General features: G+C 38.6%; 1 protein-coding gene and 1 pseudogene across 1 annotated transcript in view; one reads left to right on the top strand and one right to left on the bottom strand.

The window, feature by feature from the left end:
• Positions 1-3,787: 3,787 nt before the first annotated feature.
• Positions 3,788-21,024, bottom strand: part of ANK2 (ankyrin 2, neuronal) — a 514,556-nt gene continuing 497,319 nt past the window's right edge. Inside the window, exons 43-48 of the mRNA XM_006872258.1 lie at positions 14,394-14,685; positions 10,684-10,767; positions 10,414-10,578; positions 9,230-9,412; positions 8,361-8,452; positions 3,788-3,971 (exon numbers count right to left, since the gene is read on the bottom strand). Of these exons, the coding sequence (XP_006872320.1) occupies positions 3,788-3,971; positions 8,361-8,452; positions 9,230-9,412; positions 10,414-10,578; positions 10,684-10,767; positions 14,394-14,685 (1,000 nt within the window). The remainder of the gene's footprint in view (positions 3,972-8,360; positions 8,453-9,229; positions 9,413-10,413; positions 10,579-10,683; positions 10,768-14,393; positions 14,686-21,024) is intronic.
• Positions 16,842-20,307, top strand: LOC102827958 (annotated as a pseudogene).

Raw genomic sequence — 21,024 nt, 5'->3', positions numbered from 1 at the left:
TGCAGTAAAAGGGCATATTAGTCACCTAAATTAATTTTTAATGGCATTTGTACACCAAATAACTAAGCATGAGAAGACATTGAATATTCTCTAATGCTGTGATACCATTAATCATACCCAAATGAGAGGAGGCCCATAGTTTGATTCTATTTCCTTTGAAAATTCCATGCATAATTGGTATTTTAATTTCTGAAGATGTGGTAAATCAATCAGTCAGATTAACCAAATCCTGTCATTCTGATTTAAGATTTCAATGAAATCTACTTAATATTGAAACAGTTTTGTTTAATCATAAAAATATTATAGCAGCACAAATTAAAAAGCAAAAACAAACAAACAAAAAAAAAACACTCTCATGTACTACTGATTTGTTTTGCAGAGTCCTAGTGTGGAGTGCTGGTGTGGCACTGTGGGTTAATGTGCTGGACTGCAAAGTCACTTTGAACCTCAAGGTTGGTGGTTCAAGCTCACCAGATGCTCCTCAGAAACCCTATACAGGGTCACTATGGGTCGGAACTGGCTCAACAGCACTTACCATCAACAATAACAATGGTGTGGTGTTGTAGGATAAAGCACTGGACTGTAAGGTCAGCTTGAACCTTAAGGTCGGCAGTTCAAACCTACCAGCCATTCCTCAGAAACCCTGTGGCTATGAGTTGTACCCAACTGAACAACACTGAACAACAAGTTTCCTTCCATTATTTATTTTAACATATCCATTTAATTTCCAATTCTCTGGTCAGAAAAGATCAATGAAACTCCTGAGCTATATATTGTTCCCAAAGGCAAAAGGTGTTTCCTGTTTCCTGAGAATCATTCTCTTTAAAGAAAAGAGAATTAAAATCGATCAGCCTCATAGGCCTTGCCTGTGCTATCAAGTCCTGGCTATCCCTTTCTTATCTCCCTGGGCATTCCCAGGCTCCTGTATGGGCATCACCTATTGGTGACTCAATGGTAGAATTCTTACTTCCCATGTGAGAGGTCCAGATTCAATTCCTAGTCACTGTACTTCACAGCAATGAAGGCTACAATGTGGAACAGGTTTCAGCAGAGTATCCTGACTCAGACAGACTAGGGAGAAAGGTCTGGTGATTTGCTTCTGAGAAATCAACCAATGAAAATCCCATGGATCACAGTGGTCCACATGATCATTAGACCTGCCAGCACTGGCTTCACTATGCATGGGGGTCCCACAAGTAGGAGATGACACTCCAAGTCAGCTAAGAAGATTTCAAAACTTAAGCCAAATGTTTGGTTTCCTGCTTTTACATAACAATAGCAATGTAAATTTCTTGAGGGCAGGATAGTTTGTCGTTCAATCTCAGTGCCAAGCATACAACCTCTAATTGTTGTTAAGTGCTGTGGAGTCGCTACTGGCCCATAGTGACCCTGTATAGGCTTTCCGAGGCTGTAAATCTTACTGGGAGCAGAACACCTCATCTTTCTCCGGCGGAGTGGCTGGTAGTTTCGAACTCCTGGCCTTAAGGTTTGCACTTAAGGTTCGTAACCACTACGCTATCAGAGCTCACACAGCTAAAAAATAGATAAAATAAAATAAATCAATTTATGTTTTCCTGTTAGCTTTCAATCTTTGCGGTCCCTTTACTCTTCTCTAATTTTCTTGAAATCACAGATCAGTGATAAAAAAGAACAAATCACTGTTGCCACAGTTAACACTTGTACATTTTATTTAATTAAATCAGCCATTGTACACATTGCAGCTATGTATTGTTAGTGTTGTATTTTTTTTCCATTAACTAATACATGCCCTCATAGATATATTCAATTAGTGTTATCACCATGGGAACAAGATGCTGATTCATCAACTGAAAATTCACTTCTTCTCACAGTTTTCAAGTTTTCTGATAACACAGCAAAAATCAATTTCAAAAAAAAAAAAAAAGGTGAATAACCATTATGCTGTTACATAGACATCATCTGCACTGCAAATAACACAACAGAAATGCTTTTCTTGAGCTCCAGTGAAGGTTTTAACAAGAAGGCCATGGTGTTTCTCAAAAAGTTTCACCATGGGCCTCTCTCATTTTGGCTGCCAACAAATGCTTTCTTTCCTATCTGACTGCCAAAAAGAGCTAGCGTTAGAGGCTTAGGAGTTCGACTTGTGGGAAACCTCCTTCCCAGAAAAATTTCTTTCTTGGCAATGTTATTTTAAATGATGAAGCGCCATTGTTTGTCACATTTGGTTTTGACATTTGGAGCACTGAGTCATTTTTGCACAACAGGAAAGGACCAGATAGAATTGGAAAATTTTCAATCCCTGGAGGATAGAATTTTTTTTTTTTTTAATGTCATCTTCATTGAATATACTTTTCTTTAACAAATAACTGATTCAAAATGTATACTGTTTATATGAATATATTTGTAAATATATATATATGTTAAAATGCTACACAGCTTCAACCACTAGAGGAATCAAGGATGGGACATGGGAATCACTCAGATTGTTCTATTCCTTTCTTTGAAACAAGCAAGCAAAAAAGTGCACAAATGCACTTAAGTGTTCCCAAAGGAGTTTGGATTTCAAATAAATAAACCAACATTTTTAATCAAAATCAATTTTTTTTTTAAAGATTTCTCAATCTTGTCTGCAAGCTGAAAAACAGGCTGAGCTGAAAAGTCAAAACAGCCTGATTTGTGCAGAAAGAATGTAACTCATTAATGCGATTAGAAGAAGGATTTTGATTGTGGTTTTGATTTTTAAATGCCACATGCAGGTATCAGAGAAGATATAAACCTGGAAAGAAAAGGGGAAAAGAAGAAGAAGAAACCACTCAAACATGGTGAAGGATTTTAAGCTTTTGTGTAGTAGGTAAATCTTGTTTCCAATGAATTATCTACAGTGCAGTGGACAGAAGAAAGTACCATCAGTAAGACAGCGTGGTTTGCTAAAGCAGCAATGAAAATTGGAAAACTACAGTAGTTATAGTTTTTTAAAATACCCTGCCAACTTGTTCAAATCTCAAAGACCTGAAGATGCTAGAGTGCCACAAGATGTAGCTGCTAGCAACTGAATACCTCATTGTTTCATTCCATTTGCCTTCTGCCCTCTCCCTTCCCCACCTTTCCTCCGAGTGGCTGTTGGAGAGTCATAAATCCTGTCTGGCTAGCACCAGCAATGACTTCTTTGTAAGGACAGTACTTCAAGGTTATTAACCCATCTTTAACTAGGAGCAGTGGCTACTTTGGACATTCTAAGGACTTGCTAGGTCTGAAGTGCATCTTTTGCAGTAGAACTGAATTAGCTTTCGATTGTGTTAGCAATATCTTAATTAACCATTGTTCAGCAATTTCTAGAGGCCTTTTATTTCATGATGCCCAGTATAGTTATGATAGGCAGTGGTTTTAATTTTAATATGTTGTTCATCTGAACATTTCAACTATATACATTATATACGGATATCCCTCCGAGGGATTCCTACATGCCATCATTTGAAGAGGTCTGCAAGTCAAGTTCTTCTGATCAGTGGATTTTCATGGAGCTTGTGCAGAAGCAAAGAACAATGGAGGTGGCCAGTTCCCAGGTTAGCACAAACACAACAAATCAGTGGATACAACATCCAGAAGAAAGGATGCTATCTTTGGTCACAACTTAGCGGACAGGTAAAAAGGATGGGGCAAACTAAAGGAAAATGCAGTGTATTTGCTAAATGTGGAAATGTCAGGGTGTCCATTAATGAAATCAGTTATGGTCACTCTGCTGAAATCGAAACAGGAAGTTGCATATTGAGTGAGTGTGTGGTTTCTGGTGTGAGGATTGGGCAACCCCTTATTTGGCCTCTTGCTTTGAGTCCTCCTTGCAGAAATGCCGAAGGAGTTGCTGGAGGTCGTGCTGGAGGTCATCCTGGTCTAGTGCTTCTGGTACATCCTCCAGGTGCTCCAAGTGAATGTGTTTCCCATGCTGGTCCTTCACTACAGCCCTCTTCTGGGTACTGGCTTTACTCAACGTTGTCCTGGGGGAAAGTAGACAAGAGATAATTATCATCTTTCTCCACTACTAAAAGGCAGCTGTTAAGTGTGGGGGTAAAAGGAGTCCTGGTGTAGTAAAGGTTAAGAGCGAGGCTACTAACCAAACACGTTGGTGGTTTGAACTCATGCGGCAACTCAGCATGAGAAAGACCTGGCTATCTAATCTTATAACAACTACAGCCTAAAACTCTGTATGCGGTGGCTCTAGTCTGTCACAGGGGGTCATTATGAGTTAGAACCTAGAAGAATGACAACAGGTATTGGGGTAACCACATATTAAAGTACTGCTCAGCCTGTGAAAGGTATTTACTGCCCAGCTTCTTGATATTTCTCCACTAATCCATTAATATAGCAAATAGAGCCATCTTTTCATGATTTTTTTGTTTTTTAAACATGGTTCCCCTATCTGAAATCATTCATGAAAATTTTTAAAAGTTTGTTTGGAAGCAAGAGGCATTTTTTAAAATATGTTTAATATTTCAAATAAATAAAAACCACGACGTAATACAGTTATCTTCAAAAGTAACCTTGCAATGATTCATGGTTCTATTAAATTGCACTCATTTCAAAATGCTTGGGTTCATCCTGCAATAGTGATTCTATAAAAACTGTTTTTCAGGCAAAGAAAATTTGTTTTTAACCTAATTTACTTAAGACACCTTAGCTGCCAGCTTGACCCTTAGAGTAGCAAGCAGCTTGATCTGATTCTAAAACATTATATTCAAAGAACTTTTTCATGGATCATATCTCTGTAGAAATTGGAATATTATCTTATCAACATTCAGGAAGGGGACTTCAAAGAAAGATGAAGGTTGTCAGAACCACTGAGGTTTCATTTAGTGGTGGTCGGGAGGGGTGGGGAGAGGAAAATACAACTGAGAGACAAATATTTTCACTTACTACCAGGGCCCCGCTAATGAATCATGTGTCCTTTAATAGGTTGCTTACTTGGTTCCCTCATCAGACTGATGGCTACTTGAGAAAAGAGGTCTATGCTCACAATTATATTTCTATTATTCATAACATTATTTTCCTGTATACCTGCTGGAAAATGTGTATAATGGCATTTCTTCCCTCTTGGGAATGCGCTTTATGAGACAGTACTGTGCAAGAGACTATTAACGGGTCCCAAATAAGGAAACTAAAGCTTAGAGAATTTAAGCAATGCCTCATGTCAAAAATAACAGCTCGTATGCAGTGGGACCAAGAGTCAAAGATTCCAGGGCCTGAATCCATAACCACTATGCCATGCATCTTCATTCATAACCATGGTTAGAAATGGTCAGTTTTTGTAATTTTCCCAGAATTCTCTTTAGCGATTCCTAAGGAGCTTTGGTGGCACTGTAGGAGTAGCACTGGATTGCTAATCACAAGGTCGACGGCTCAAACCCACCAGCCGCTCCTTGGAAACCCTAAACAGGGCCCATATGAGTTGGAACCAACTCAATGGCACTTAAAGACAACAATTAACCACAAGGTTGGAAATTCCACAGGAGAAAGATGAGGCTTTCTGCTCCCATTAAGATTTGCCACTTTGGAAACCTTATGTTGCTGTGAGTGGGAATCGACTTGATGACAGTCAGTTTAGTGTCTAGAGGTGGTGCAAATGGTTAAGCACTCTGTTACTAGCAGAGGGCTGGCAGCTCAAACCAACTCAGAGACACCTTGGAAGATGAGGTTGGTAATCTGCTTCAAAAAGGACACACACAGCCTTGAAAACCCTATGGAGAAATTTTGCTCTGTACATATGAATGGTGGTGGTGGTGTTTATGTGCAGTGGAGTTGGTTTTGACTCATAATGACCTTGTATAGGGTTTCTGGGGCTGTAAATCTTTAGGGAGCAGAAAGCCTCATCTTTCTCATATGGAACGGCTGGAAGTTTCGAACTGCTGACATTGAGGTTAATAGCCCGACTCATAACCACTATACTACCAGAGGTCCTTGTACACCTGAGTAGGGTCACCATAATCAACTTGACAATAACAACAAAGTGTCCAGAAGCTGGAACTTCTGCCCTTGGACTGCCCTGTCATTATTCTATTTTCTAATACATCCCAGTGCATTTCATTCATCCTAATTTGAAAGGAAAAAATAAAGCCTTATTTGAACCAAAATATTTTCAACTTTCATTTGGATATTGTTTTCTTTTTCCTTATTCTATGTACTCTCTTCCTCTTTCCTCCCTTTGATACTGGATGAATTGTTTTCTGTCTGGAAACTTAAATTTGTTCCTCCTGCTATAAAGGTCCAATTTGGTTCCAAAGTCAGAAATAAGATTATGTCTTTGTAACCATTCAGCATATATTATTATTATTTTTTTCCTGAAAGACATATACCTAACTATTTTTCTGAGAGCTAGCAGAAGAGATGATATGGTTGGTGTCAAAGCTAAGGCTTTATCAAATGATATTTCCTGATATTTTGTGCATGCATAGGCACATGAGTGTGTTTATGAATATGTACATTCATAAAACTCAAGCAAAGGAATGACTTTGCTTACCTGCTTATCAGGGGAGCAGTGTGTATGAAAAAAATGTCTTTAACAATGTATATGGTACTCTTACACCACAAATAAAGTCCCACTACTAACTGTCCCACTACTAATTAGCTGTGGCAACTATACCAAGCTGTCTATATCCCTGGCTACCATTTCCCCTGCTATAAATGAGAACTTCAGAATAACGTGATGCTGTAAGTTAGTGTGCTGGGACGCAAAGTCATTTTGAACCACAAGGTCGGCAGTTCAAGCTCACCAGCCACTTCTTGGAAACCCTATACAGGGTCACTAGGGGTCGGAACTGACTTGACGACACTTAACAACAACAATAAATCTATTACAGTGTGAAGATCTGTGATGCAAGGGCATGCAAGATTTATCTGGGTTTCAGTGTATAACTGGATATAAGATATAATAGCTCTGAGTATAAAAAGTACTTTAGCCTTAATTCAGGTAGCATTGTTAAAGTTAAAACAAATACACTGTTTTAAATTCCAAGTTGCTGCGGGTTTTCACATTTGATTGGCGGTTGCAACTGTTACAGAACCCTTAATTTTGCTGGAATTAGAATCAATATGCAGGACAGAATTATGTTCTAGAGGTTTAAAATAGAATAGTAGAATACTGTAAGTGATCATCATTTTCTTCTTTTCAATGGAGTGAAAAACACAAAAGTAACTTGGATTTTCATTGTGCCTTTTCATTATTAATCTTTATACTTTCAGGGCCGCTAAAGGACCAAAAAGAAATAGGAGCAGGCCAAATTATACAATAAATCAGTGATGGGGCATGGGTAGACCAGACAGCCTCTCAGCCAATTCCCTTCAGTATGTATTAAATTGTGTTGTTTGTTGTTTTCACACAACTTTCTTAACATAGTCAGGACCTTGGTTTCACCTACATTCAGGACTCCTGATGTGATGCTATAGGATAAGCACTGGACTGTGGACTATATGATCAGCGGTTCAAAACTACCAGCTGCTCCTCAGAAACGCTGTACAATGGTGCTATGAGTTGGAGTCGACTCAACAGCACTTAACAACAACAATAACAGCTATATTCAAGATCACGGGTATCAAAGCCATGCTCATGTTATTTGCCACTCACATGCTTCAGAATCATGAAAAGATTTGTTTAAGCAAAAAAACATGTACTAAGGAGCTCTGGTAGCGTAGTAGTTATGAATCGGGCTGCAAACCGCAAGGTCAGCAGTTCAAAACTACCAGGTGTTCCACAGGAGAAAGATGAGGCTTTCTGCTCCCGTAAAGATTTAAAGCCTCGGAAACCATATGCAGGGTCGCTGTGAGTCGGAACTAACTCCACGCACATATATACCACCACCAATATTTAGCTTACTGTAACTGGTCACATGACTAATTTGTGAACAATTGATTAGGTTTCTTTTCCTATGCCCTCTAAAGCTACCAATACAATGGCATACCCAAGTTGGTTGGCTACAATTAAATGGATGTCATATTAAAACCCAGGAGTTAGGTTGTACACATATGTGTATCACTGGGACTGTGCTTTAATATTATTTTGAAAGCATCAAGGAGCTATTCCAAGTATGATGTGTTACTGGATATATCACTTAACCACAAGCTGTTTACAAGGAGAGTCAGCAGTCCCTGAGATATTTTAGGGTGTCATGCTGGAGGATAAGCACTAGACTGCAAGGTTGGTTTGAACTACAAGGTCGGTGGTTCAAATTCACCAGCTGCTCCTCAGAAACCCTAAACAGGATTGTCATGAGTTGGAACTGACTCAATGGCACTAAATAACAACAACAACTCTCTCTCTCTTTTTTTGTTTTTTATTATTCTAAAATTTTTAAATAGTGTTAGTTAGCAAAGCATCACCCCATGCTAACCCAAACCTTTTAATTATTGATCCATCCTCTTTCAGGATTTCATTTTCTACTAAACTGGGTAAGTGGACTTTCATGTGGCTACCTGTATAACTCAAAGCCTGAAGAAGGGGGAGAAAGACAAAGCCCCATCATAAAATATAGACATTAAGAAAATCTATTGTTTTGCTTAATCTTTAATATAAAACATATAAATACAAACAACTTTTAGTAGCACATCCAAGTATTAAGTATCATTTAACAAGTCGCTTATATTTCTCCCATTTATAAGAAAGATGTGTGATATTAATTTACAAAAGCTGCTGGCCAGCATCCATATTTTAAGTTTCCTGACTTGTCTCACTCCACTTCATTCTACAGATGCAAGATTTGAGAATGCTAGCTAGCAAAGATACTTTGAAATATCTGTTATTTCCTCCCTTATTAATTGAGGGAGTCCTGGTGTGGTGCTGTAGGATAAGCATTGGACTGCTAACCAGGTTTGATATTTAAATCCACCAGCTGTTCCACAGAAACCCTATAAAGGGTCACACTGAGTTGAAAACGACTAGATGGCACTTAACAACAACAATTAATTGGGAGTCATGTCTGGGACTTTAAAATAAGATACACAATCATGTCTGAACTTAGATATCCTGATACTGAATCATTAGGAACAAGTCCTGGTCATCTAGATTTTTATAATTTCTTGAAGTGACATACATTAGCATTGTACGTTGAAGAAACACTGCTTCATCGTACAACGTATTAAAACAGGAATTCTACTCTCTTTAATTACTCTCCATGAATTCATGTATGAGATGACATAATGATAAACAATTTTCAAAGACAATGCACACATACAATCAACACACAGACAAAATGATGATGCTCTATACCTCTTCAAAGTCATCTTTGGCTGAAGGAAGATCACTGGCTAATCTAGAATCCCCAAGATGTTTCTCCATTCTCTCTCCGTGTACCATAGTTGTCTTAACAACTTTGCTGACTCTACGGCCTTCCACTGGTTCAGCCTGAAATTGTGAGGTACTGGACAAAATGCTGGGCTCAGACAAAGTTACCTAATGAATGAAGCACACACAACATACAATTTCTGATTGCCAAAATATAACAGCAATCAATTTTTCTATGTTTAAAAAAGAAACCACATGAACCACAATATTATGTACTGGCCTTCCAGAAAGCAGTATGCGGGAAGAAATAGGCAGCGATAGAAAAAACAAACAAACAAAAAATATAATTATTTGGTATGTCCATATGATGACTGTATCTAAATAGTACCAAATCAACTACTTAGTCACTTGAGTGAAATTTATCAGTAATTTTTATGAGCAAGAAACTGACTACTAAGTATGATATAAAGAACAAAGCTGTGGATCGAGTGTCTTTTCCCACTGTTAAATGGTTTGTTTGGGCATTATGAAGACACAATTAATCTTCAAAAGAGGAACTCTTTAAGTTATCAGAAATCAAAGCAGCAGACTAGAGAATCTCACATCTAGAATATTAAGACTTTAAGGATGTGAGCAAAAGGTAAAACTGTGAGAATAGCACAAATTGTGTCAAAATGAGTAAGCATGTATGTATTCCTGAAAGAGGGATGTAAAACAGGAAGAAATGAAACAGTAAATCAGGGAGCATCTGGATCCTGCTTTTAGTGACACTAAATGCAGAAGTTTTGACTATTACTCTATATCCAACATGATCTACAGGTCAGTGTGTTGAAGAAGCAAAAGTACCTGTGATACATTTGTTCCTGGTTTCTAAATAATACAATTCTTGCCTAGCAAATAAGATTTTTTTTTTTTCTTTTAAAATTTGACTGCTGGATTTCTGATGTGGAAACTATGATATAAATTAAAAATGGAAAGACAAAGACAATGAGTAATATGGCTACAAAGCACTCTGATTTGAATTACAATGAGCCACGGAAAAAAAAGGGGAGGGGAAAGATGGAACTAACAGTGGAATAAGCAGAAGTGAGGCAAATGTGAACACACAATCTGGTCCTTTTTTTTTTTTTTTTGACCTGTATTTAACTCCTCTCCAGAGATGGTCTCACCTCAGACTGCTCGGTGTCACTCTTTAGTACCACACGCTTTATAACTTTGGAATAGCCATCCCCTTCCTCGATGGTGACAGGTTCCTGTGGCCTTCCCTGCATTGTAATCTCTTCTTTCTCAGTGCCGTCAGAGGATACATACCGCCTAATGACTTTTCTAGTAACCTGAAATATATTTTATTCATGGATCTTGTTTTGCAACACCACAGTACCCATATATTTTTAACAGGAAGTTTGAAATTAACCTAATGAACACACATCAGACAGTACCTTTCTCACCACGGTGTGTCCGTGCTCATCAATGTATTCTTCTTCTGTGACCGATTCTGGTGGTATGTCAGGCATATCATCTCCCTAAATAATTCAGAGAAATGGATCACTCAGTGTTTGGTACCAATTCTGAGGAATTAATTTCCCAGTACGTACATGAGGGATATTAGGAAATTAAAGGTGCCGTTGAGAAGCATTTGCTGAGAGGCAACAACCCTGCTTAGTTATTTGTTTAAAAGAAAGAGTATGTGGGGTGGCGGGGAAGGTGAAGGATAACATGCTTAGGAGAATCTGCCAAAAGGTTAGGTAAAATTTAAATTAAACAAAACCAGACAAGAAAGACATGAGGTGGTGGAGCTAAAGAAGCCAAATCTTGCTCACTCACTATTCCCACTGCATTTCTTTTAAAACAATACTTAGAAGAGTTATGGAATCTAATTTTGAATCCATGCACTAACCAAGGAACATGCCAAGCCCTCACTGCTCCAGGCTGGTCACTCTCTAAGGGTTACGAGGGACAGAACTGTCCTGAACGTGCAGCAATTTAACACCTGGTACCTGAATAATCACTCGTCGACGTACAACCCTGGTAGTTACCATCGCCTCCTCATCTGAGCTGGCCTCTAGCTCACCTAACTCCTCTGTTAGCTCCTGGTGGAAGTACAGAAGCACTGTTTTGTTTAACACGCTAAGCCACATAACTACTGGTTTTTGCTTTAGTTCAGACTGTGTTCTCAAACTTATTTGTGGAGGTTTTGGTGGAAAGTCAGGAGTGGTTGTCTCAGACTTCAAGGAGAATATATTATAGTTTAATTAATTAATTAATGTTTAATTAATGGAAAATAAAGTTCTGGAATCAAGTCATCGCTCTGAGAGCTCTCTAAGCATGTTGTTGTTGTTAGGTGCCATCAAGTCGGTACTGATCCATAGCAACCTTATGCACAGCAGAACGAAACACTGCCCGATCCTGGGCAACCTTACTATTGTTGCCACACTTCAGCTCATTGATGCTACATACATCTGTCAAAATCTATCAGATACAGACAGCCTGCCCATGTTGTTTCTTACACTTATACTCTGAACAAATAACTGAAGGTAAACAACATAACACACTCTGGTTAGGCATTCCTGTTTAGGCTTGGAATTATTTACTCAAGGGTGAGGAAATACTTTATGTTTGTAACAAAACGTTCTATAGGGCGAGTCAAAATTTCCTGTAACTCTTATCTAGCCAATTATTCAACACTCTAGAGTCCAAGAAAAGCTGTGTATGAATATTATTAGACTGATTTTACATAGAAGTTGAGATGTGGAGGCAAACGACTGGAATCTGATGAGGCGAAGAACACAATTAAAGATTACAACACATGTCTTGGTAGCTGTACTTTGAATGTCTTTTACTCTTTCCCAAAGGAAGTTTATTTAAAACAAATAACTAAATTTGTTCAACATACTTTAACATACCAAAATTTTATTTTTATATCCTTCTCTGCTAAATGAAAACCTATTTGCTGTTTAAACCAAATTATACTTTAAATACTCAGGGATCTGCTGCCTAAAAAACTAATTGAAATAAAATGGTCAAGTTAGGATCATCATAAATAAAAACAGTCTAATTAGTCAGCTAAAGACAGAAAGGTAAATGTTCACACAGAATAAGAACAGACCTATATAAGCTATTTAAAATGCAGAATGAGTTATTAAAATTTATTTTTTGCTGTTGTTAAGCACCATAGTGCCAACTCATAGAAACTCTGCATAGGGTTTCCAAGGAGCGGCTGGTGGGCTTGAACCTTGGGGTTAGCAGTTCAGTTATCCTATAGTGCCATGCCAAGCTCCAAAATTTATTTACCTGTATAAAACAGATTACATACATGAATTATATATATAATTATTTCAAGTCTCTATTGTTCTTCATCTATGGATTGATTCTTCAATTAGATTTAGTAACTGTTAAGGCTAGACTGTGGAGTCCTGGAGTATCACTGTGGGTTAATGTTCTGGACTGCAAAATCAGTTTGAACCTGAAGGTCAGTGATTTAAGCTTACCAGCAACTCCTTGGAAACCCTATACAGGGTTGCTATGAGTCAGAACAGACTCAATGGCACTTAACAACAAGAAGCAAGATCGTAGACATGAAACATTTGCATTAGTGTTCATGTAAGTTAACAAGTTGTGAGATGAATATTTCTGTGTAAAGTCAATCTTAGAATAAAAATTCACTCATGAGATGAATTCATTTTTTAAGAAACTATCAAAATCAAGACATCAGATCTCATTTGCCTGGATCTTTCCTAATTTTCATTATGATTTTTTACATAAATCTTAGGAGCAAGTGTCATTCTTACAGTGAATTTAAAAACATAATGCTTATACCAAATATATTACTTTTTCTTCCTAAAGAACTTCAATTCTCTTATTTTAACTAATTTTTAAAATTTCTAAGACTTACAGTAGTGTTCTGAAATCCTGTTAAGATATAAAATATTTTTAAATTGTATTATTTTAAAAAAGAAAATTACTATTTGATTTAACTTATATAAAATTAAGTTTGATTAAAATAGACTATCACACTTTATTGTGTTTAAGAGTCATCTGGGGAGTTATTATAATGAAGATTCTTGTATTGGTGTTTCCCCTCTTCCCTGGTATTCATTGTGACTCAGGAAGACTAAAGAGAGATCAATTTCCCAATTATCTCCAAGGTCACATTCCAAGAAATAATAGTTTACATGAATATTTCAAGATGGTTGCCATCTCTTTTTAACCAAACTTCCAGGTCTTTTGTCATTTAAAACAACAATATTTTTAGATACAATGATCTTATAAGTCATTTTTAAAATAAATCTAATTTGGCAATTACCCATCCTCTAGCAGGATAATGGTCCTGGTGTGACGTTGTGGGCTAATGCACCAGACTGCAAAGTCACTTGAACTGCAAGGTTGGCGGCTCAAGCTCACCAGTCACTCCTCGGGAACCCTGTGATAGAGTCTCTATGGGTTTGGATCTGACTTGACGGCACTTAACAATAACAAAAGCAGGATAATGCACTGAACCCACAATGTCAGTTTGAACCGTCGTAGGGCTGGCAATTGAAATTCCCTAAGTTGCTCCTTAGAAACCTTATGCCGGGTCGCTATGAGTCAGAACCAATTTGACAGCACTTAACAACAACAACAACAATTACCTGGGTGTGATGCTGCAGAATACAGCACTGGACCGCAAGGTCAATTTGAACTGAAAATTCAGTGGTTCAAATTCATTAGCCACTCCTCGGAAACTATTCAGGGTCACTATGAGTTGGAACTGACTTGATGGCACTTAACAACAACAATGAAAGAAACAGTTGTTTTGGGAGATAAGCCCACTTGATAGCCCCAATTTGTGGTTCCATTATTTGACAACACACACAGCAATCCACCAGCACTTTACTTGAGACTCTGCTACCCTTTATCACTATTCTTCCCACACAAATTTACTAATTTTTAAAAGCAATTTCAAATACATTGTTTCACCATAGTATTCAATTTTCTTGGTTGTAGATCAATTCTTCTAGATTGACTAGTTCTCAGATTTCAAAAGGATGGATAGTTTCGTATGGTCTTGGTTAAAAATTATTTTGATACAACTTTTTAATTTGAAGTGATACAGGAAGGAGATATGTAGCTTTGGTACATGTGGGCAAGGGAACGAGAAGTGGATTCTTACCTTTTGAAAAGTTGTATCTTCATTGGGTCTTTTAAAGGTTTGTGGCTGCTCATCAGCAGACTCTACGATCACAAGGCTAGTTCTTCGTGGAGAACTCTCCTCTCTCTGCTCCAGGGACTCTTCGGGTTCTTGTACGATGGGAGAATCTCCCTGCTCATTGGATGCTGGGGTCTGGAGGTATGACCTCTCCTCCTCAGGAGGGGTACTAATTTCCTCAGGTATCTTGCTGGGAGATCTAGATACCACTGTAGCCTTTTGACTCTCTGATACTTCTGTTCCTGGGGTTGTAACACTGAAATGGAAAAGTCAAATTATTCTGCTGGGGCATATGCATCTGTCAAGTGATAAAGCAATGGGACTAGAAGAAAGCTGAAGCTCCTCTTCTTCACAGTCCATGGCATCAACATTTTTTAAAATGCCTGTTGTCACTGAGTCAATTCTAACTCGTGGCAATCTTGTAAGTATCAGGAGAATCTTACAGAAGTAGAGTGCAGTGCCACTGGGTGAATTCATACTGCCAACCTTTGATTATTACTGTTGTTAGGCTTTAGAGTTGGTTCTGACTCATAGAGACCCTGTATAGTGTTTCTGAGGCTGTAAATCTTCACGGAAATAGAAAGCCCACTCTTTCTCCTGTGGGTACAAATCATCTGTGCCGCCCAGGAACCTCAGTCAAAATTGGTTTTTCAAATTTCATCAAGAAAGAATATGTGAAGATTGAAAATTTGAACAAGAAGTAAAATTTAGCCAAGAAACAAAATATAAAGAAAAATTATGCTGTAAAACACAGGATGGTTACAGCTAATAGCCGCCCCATTGGCAGGAAATGATGTATTTTAAAGATAAAAGTTACCTTAAAATATATTATACAGTTTATGACTTCAACAAAGTGATTACACTTTCACTGCAAATTTTCTTTGATAATCCAAAGCTCTGAGCAGTTTTACATGAAAAGACATACAGATAAAAAGGCTTTAAAACAAGAATCAAAACTTGGCAGAATTAAAGAAAGGTAACACACAAATCTTCTGTATTAGTATAGTGATTATAATTATAAATAAAGCGACAGACTTATTCCTCTGGAAACGATATTACTTAATAGAGGACCTGCTGAACTGCAATGCAATGTTTCAGGATCGTAATTTCTAAATAAGAAATATTTTCTGTTTTGTTTTTTTTAATTTAGTGCAATTTTCTGTTACCCTATAGATATTAAATTTCCACAGTTCTTTTCTGATGTCCTACCTTTCCCACCATCTTTTCCTTTTTAGTTTAGTTTAGTTTTTTTTTTTCATTAATTTTTCTTTATTCTCATTCCCAAAATAGGAAAATAGCTCAGTAGGAAGAAGATACCATTTCAGTATCTTCTTCTATCTTCTTCTCAAGTTCCAGTGATCCCAGAACCAAAGTCACTAGTGACATGTTGTGATGCAATCTCAGGACACACTATTCTCCAACTTCAAGGTTAGAGACACGCTTGCCCAATCTGGTTTCTTTTCCCTAGATGTTAAGTGTCACTTATGGAGTACTGGTTTGGTGCTGTGGGATAAAGCACTTGACCACAAGGTCAGTTTGAACCAGAAGGTAGTCAGTTCAAACTCACGAGTGCTCCTTAGAAACCCTATATAGGGTCGCTATGTGCCATAACTGACTCAATGGCACTTAACAACAACAACAAGTGTCATAAACAATTTTCTTGCTCTTTTGCTTAGTCACAGCCCAGAAATTAAATTATAACTGAAATATACTCTGCAGCTTCCTTTTGCCTGAAGGTCTCTATAAGATTTCCCTTTATTCTTATCACAAATCTTTCCCACCTCATTTAAATAGTCTTTACAACTATGCTAATAGTTTCTATTACATTTATATTTGTACATAAATATTAACCACCTTGTAGCTCTATTGGAAAGGAGCTCTGGTAGCATAGTGGTTATGTATCGGGCTGCTAACCTCAAGGTCAGCAGTTCAAAACTACCAGCTGTTCTAAGAGAAAAAGATGAGGCTTTCTGCTCCCGTAAGGATCTACAGCTTCAGAAACCCTGTGCAGGGTTGCTATGAGTCAGAACCGACTCCATGGTACTTAACAACAACAATGACAACAGCTCTTATTGGAATTTAACACCACTTATTATTCATACCCCAAATAAGCTTTGGCACAATACTTAATAGATTTGAAACATTACAGAGCAAGGAAAGTGCAGTGCTCTTACATGTAAGAACTATGCTATCTATATAAAATTTGACAATTTAAGCAATGCTTTCATAGTCTTTTTTTTGGCATATGACTCTGTCATGCTAACAAAGTGTATATTATTATTGTAAGTGTAGAAGTGTAGAAACGGAAGCTCAAAAAGCATAGGGCAGGTGGGGTGAGTGCACGGATTCTGTACCAGCCACAGTGTTGTGATGTGCCTGCCCCGCCTCCAGAGCCAGAATCCAATCTACCGGATGGATGTTCAGGACCCTGGGGGCAATATCCCTCTCCAGCAAATGGTAGCTTCAGGGGCTGGAGCTGTGGTCATGTCCTTCTTCATGACCTCTATGGACCCGGTGAAGGTGTGCTTACAGCCCCAGCACCCCTTGGTGATCCATGAGATGACACCTCCCTCTAGACTGTGGTGTGTCTCCTACACCAAATGTGTGTCTGCCATCTTTGTCATGCACAAGAGCATCTACCCACCCAGGGACCCCAGGCTTTCTGAAGATGGGAGCCACCACCTCTCTACTGGGTCCAGGACCCTCCCTATTATCCTAATGCCCCTTCTCCTGCCCCAGTGCATTCCTCTCTCCAGCCCACAGCAACGTGCCTCCTGTACTGTAATGGGGTCCTGGAGCCCCTTTACCTGTGCCTAAACAGTGTTCACTATTCCACCTGGTTTTAGGATCCCATAGGCTTCATTGGCACCATGGATGCCTTTGTGAAGATTGTGCAGCACAAGGGCACCAGGACCCTAAGGAGTGAACTCCTGGTCACTCTGGTGATAACTGTCCCAGTCATTGCCACCTACTTCACCACCTATGACCAACTCAAGTCTTTCCTGTGTGGACAAGCCTTGATCTCTGACCTCTATGCACCCATAGTGGCAGGCACTCTGACCAACCTGGGCCCTGTGACTGTGGTCAGCTCCCTGGAACTGATATGGACAAAGCTGCAGACTCAGTGTGTGTCTTATCATGAGCTGGGCATCTCTGTGCAGGCCTTGGTGGCTCAGGACAGCTGGAGTTCCCTGTGGCTGGGCTGGGGGTCCACAGCCCTCTATTAGTTCAACTACAAGCTGGTGAAGAGTTGGCTAGTGGGCCCCGACCAAAAGACTGGATTTTGTGGGCATCAGCTTTGTGGCTGGCAGCATCTCAGGATGGTGGCTGCCATCCTGACTCAGTCTTTCAACATGGTAAAGACAGAGCCAGGTTGTACTAGAAGCAATGGGGGCTATGAGAGTGAGACACCTATGGGTCGACGCCACCTGGCTGCTGCTGAGGAGGATGCTGGCTGAGTGTTTGCAGGCTTCCTCCTAAAGATCATCAAGGCTGCCCCCTCCTGTGCCATCATGTTTGCAGGCTTCCTCTTAAAGATCATCAAGGCTGCCCCCTCCTGTGCCATCATGATCAGCACCTGTGAGTTCAGCAAACTACCAGGAACAACTATGGGACCCTTGAAAGGGGCCAGGGGCTGAGGATCCTCATCTCTTCCAGGGATGAGGTGCAAGGACAAGGGAGACTGATCCAAGTGCCTTTTCCTCAGCATTGAGGAGTTGGGCCCTGCTTCCCTTCCCACCTCTGGGCCCTCAGGCCCCATTCAGATATGGCTTTTCCTGCTGCTCCCCACTCTGATGACTCAAGCATTCTCACTTCGCCATCCCTGAGTTCAAGAACAAATCTGCTGATTGCTCACTCCCTTGTTTCCATGGATGTTTGCAGTGACAGGGCCTGACTCCAGGATTCAAAACCCCTGGGTTTGCCTCAGTCTCCCCTACCTCCATTAATTCCTGAAGTCTAAAGATGATGAACTTTTTTTAAAAGCACATGACATAGCATCTAAGAGAATAAAATACCTAGGAATAAATTTAACCTGGAATATGAAGGATGTGTACAATAAAACATTGTTAGAACATATTGAAAATACTTAAATTAAAGGGAAGATATTCCATGTTCATGGATTGTTGTTGTTAGGTGCCATTGAGTCAGTACTGACTCATAGCAACCCTATGCACAACAGAACAGAACACTGCCCGGTCCTGGGCCAACCCTCACAATTTTGCCACGCTTGAGCCCATTGATGCTGCCACTTTGCCAATCCATCTCGCTGGGGGTCTTTCGTGAATTAGGAGATGCAATATTGCTAAGGCATCAATTTTACCCAAAGCAATCTACAGACTCAGTATAATTCCAATAAAAATTCCAATAGGCATCTTAACAGAGATAGAAAAACCAGTCCTCAACTCTATATGGAATAGCAAGAGGCCCTGAATAGCTAAAACAATGTGGAAAGATTAGAATAAAGAAAGAAGACTCAAACTTCCTGATTTTAACATACTGAACCGCTATGCACTGTAGGGTAAGCACTGGATTGTTAACTGCAAAGTCGGCAGTTCAAACCCACCAGCAGCTTTTGGAAACCTCTACAGGGTCATTCTTAGATGGAACCAATTTAACAGCACACAATTATAATACAGCTATACTAATCAAAACAATGGTATAACAATGTTGTTGTTTTAAGTGCTGTTGAGTTGATCCTGACTCATATTAACCCTATATAGGGTTTCCGAGGAGTTTCTGGGAATTCAAACCAACATCACACCCCAGTGCTTATCCTACAGCACCACACCAGATCACTATTTGTTGAAAAGACTCTTCTTTCCCCACTGAATGGATTTAGCACCCTTGTCAAAAATCAGTTGACCACAGATGTGTGGGTTCACGTCTGGACTCTCAATTTTTTGTTTCTGTTGTGAAGCCATAGTCATAAATAGACACAAAGAATTGAGAGTCCAGAAGTAAACCCACACATTTGTGGTCAACCAATTTTTAACAAGGGTGCTAAGTTCATTCAGTGGGGAAAGAAGAGTCTTTTCAACAAATGGTACTGGGAAAATTGGATTGCTGAATGCAGAAAAATGAAATAGGGTCAATGCTTTACATCATAAACAAAAACAAATTCAAAATGGATTAAGGACCTAAATATGCAAACTAAAACCATATATTCTTAGAAGAACAAGCAGAGGCAATATGGTCAGGTAGCTTTCAACAATAGATTATCTAATGAAATAACAAAAATACAAACCAAATGTCAAAATAAAATACATGAAACTTTTCTTCATCAAAAGACTTTGATAAAAAAGGAAAATACAAGCTACCAACTGGGAGAATATCTTCAAACACCCTATATCTGATAATAATCTACTAAGTAAAATATACATAAGTTTTCAACAAGTTAACAAACAACAAAAAGAAAAATAATCCAGTCACAAAATAGGCAAAGGACTTAAATAGACATTTCACCAAATATGAAAGTTAAATGCATGAAAAGATTATCCATCAGAGAGATGTAAATCAAAATCACAACAAGATACCACTTTATTTCCACAAAGGTGGCTAATATAACAAACCAACAAACAAAAACAGAAAATAACAAATTCTGATGAGGGCGTGAGATATTGGAATCCTTATTAATTGCTGGTGGGAAGGCAAAAATGTACAGCTGTTGTGGAAAACAATGTGGTGGTTCCCCAAAAGCATTAAAAACCAAACGACCATTTGACCAATTCCACTCCAAGGTATATGCTCAAAAGACTTGAAATCAGAGACTCAAAAAGGGACTTGTATACCAATGACCAGCACTATTTACAATAACTGAAAGGACAATCTAAATGTATATCAACAGATGAATGAAAAACAAACTATGGTACAAACATAAAAATGGACTACTACTCAGCCAGCAGGAGAAATGAAGTCTTAATACATGTTACAATACAAATGGATCTTGAAGACACTTTGCTGGACAAAATTAGCTAATTATAAAATGGAAATATTGTATGACTTCACTTATATACTAATACAAGAAAAAGGAAAAGCATAAAGACCAAAGTTTATTAGTGTTTACAGTTATAGAAAATGTTAACAGTGATAGAAAAGTTACATTAATAAGGGAAAGATTGCACAGCTGATTATAAATGCTGTAAATACACCTATAAAAAAGTTGAATTTGCAAAAGTCATGTGATAGATATATTTAAAACAATGACAAACAAGGAAAAAAAAAAAAAAAAGAGCAGCTACTGAGGTTGATCATGAGGATGCTTCAAAAGTTTACGGAAAAAGTCAATATCGACCACATTCCATAGACTCCCATTGATGTGGAGATGAAGAAGGGCTCGTTTGTCCAAAGTGTGGTGAGACCTGAGGACTCCTAAGCCCATGGACAAGGACTCATAAGCTACAGAGGGCTAGAGATGAGAGTGAAGCATCCAGCTGTTATGAAGTGAGGGGAGACATACAAGAATGCCCAAATTTGCAGATACTACCCATTTGGCTTAGCTTTGATGGCTTGATGATCATAACTCAAATAGAGGAAGATAAATAAACTCAATAAAGTTCATCAAGAGTAAATTGCTACAATTTGATGAACTTGTCCT

This window comes from Chrysochloris asiatica, unplaced genomic scaffold (assembly GCF_000296735.1).
Source record: "Chrysochloris asiatica unplaced genomic scaffold, ChrAsi1.0 scaffold00188, whole genome shotgun sequence".
NCBI classification, from domain to species: domain Eukaryota; kingdom Metazoa; phylum Chordata; class Mammalia; order Afrosoricida; family Chrysochloridae; genus Chrysochloris; species Chrysochloris asiatica.
Note: the sequence above shows the minus strand (reverse complement) of the source record. Positions and strands in the feature narration are given on the sequence as shown.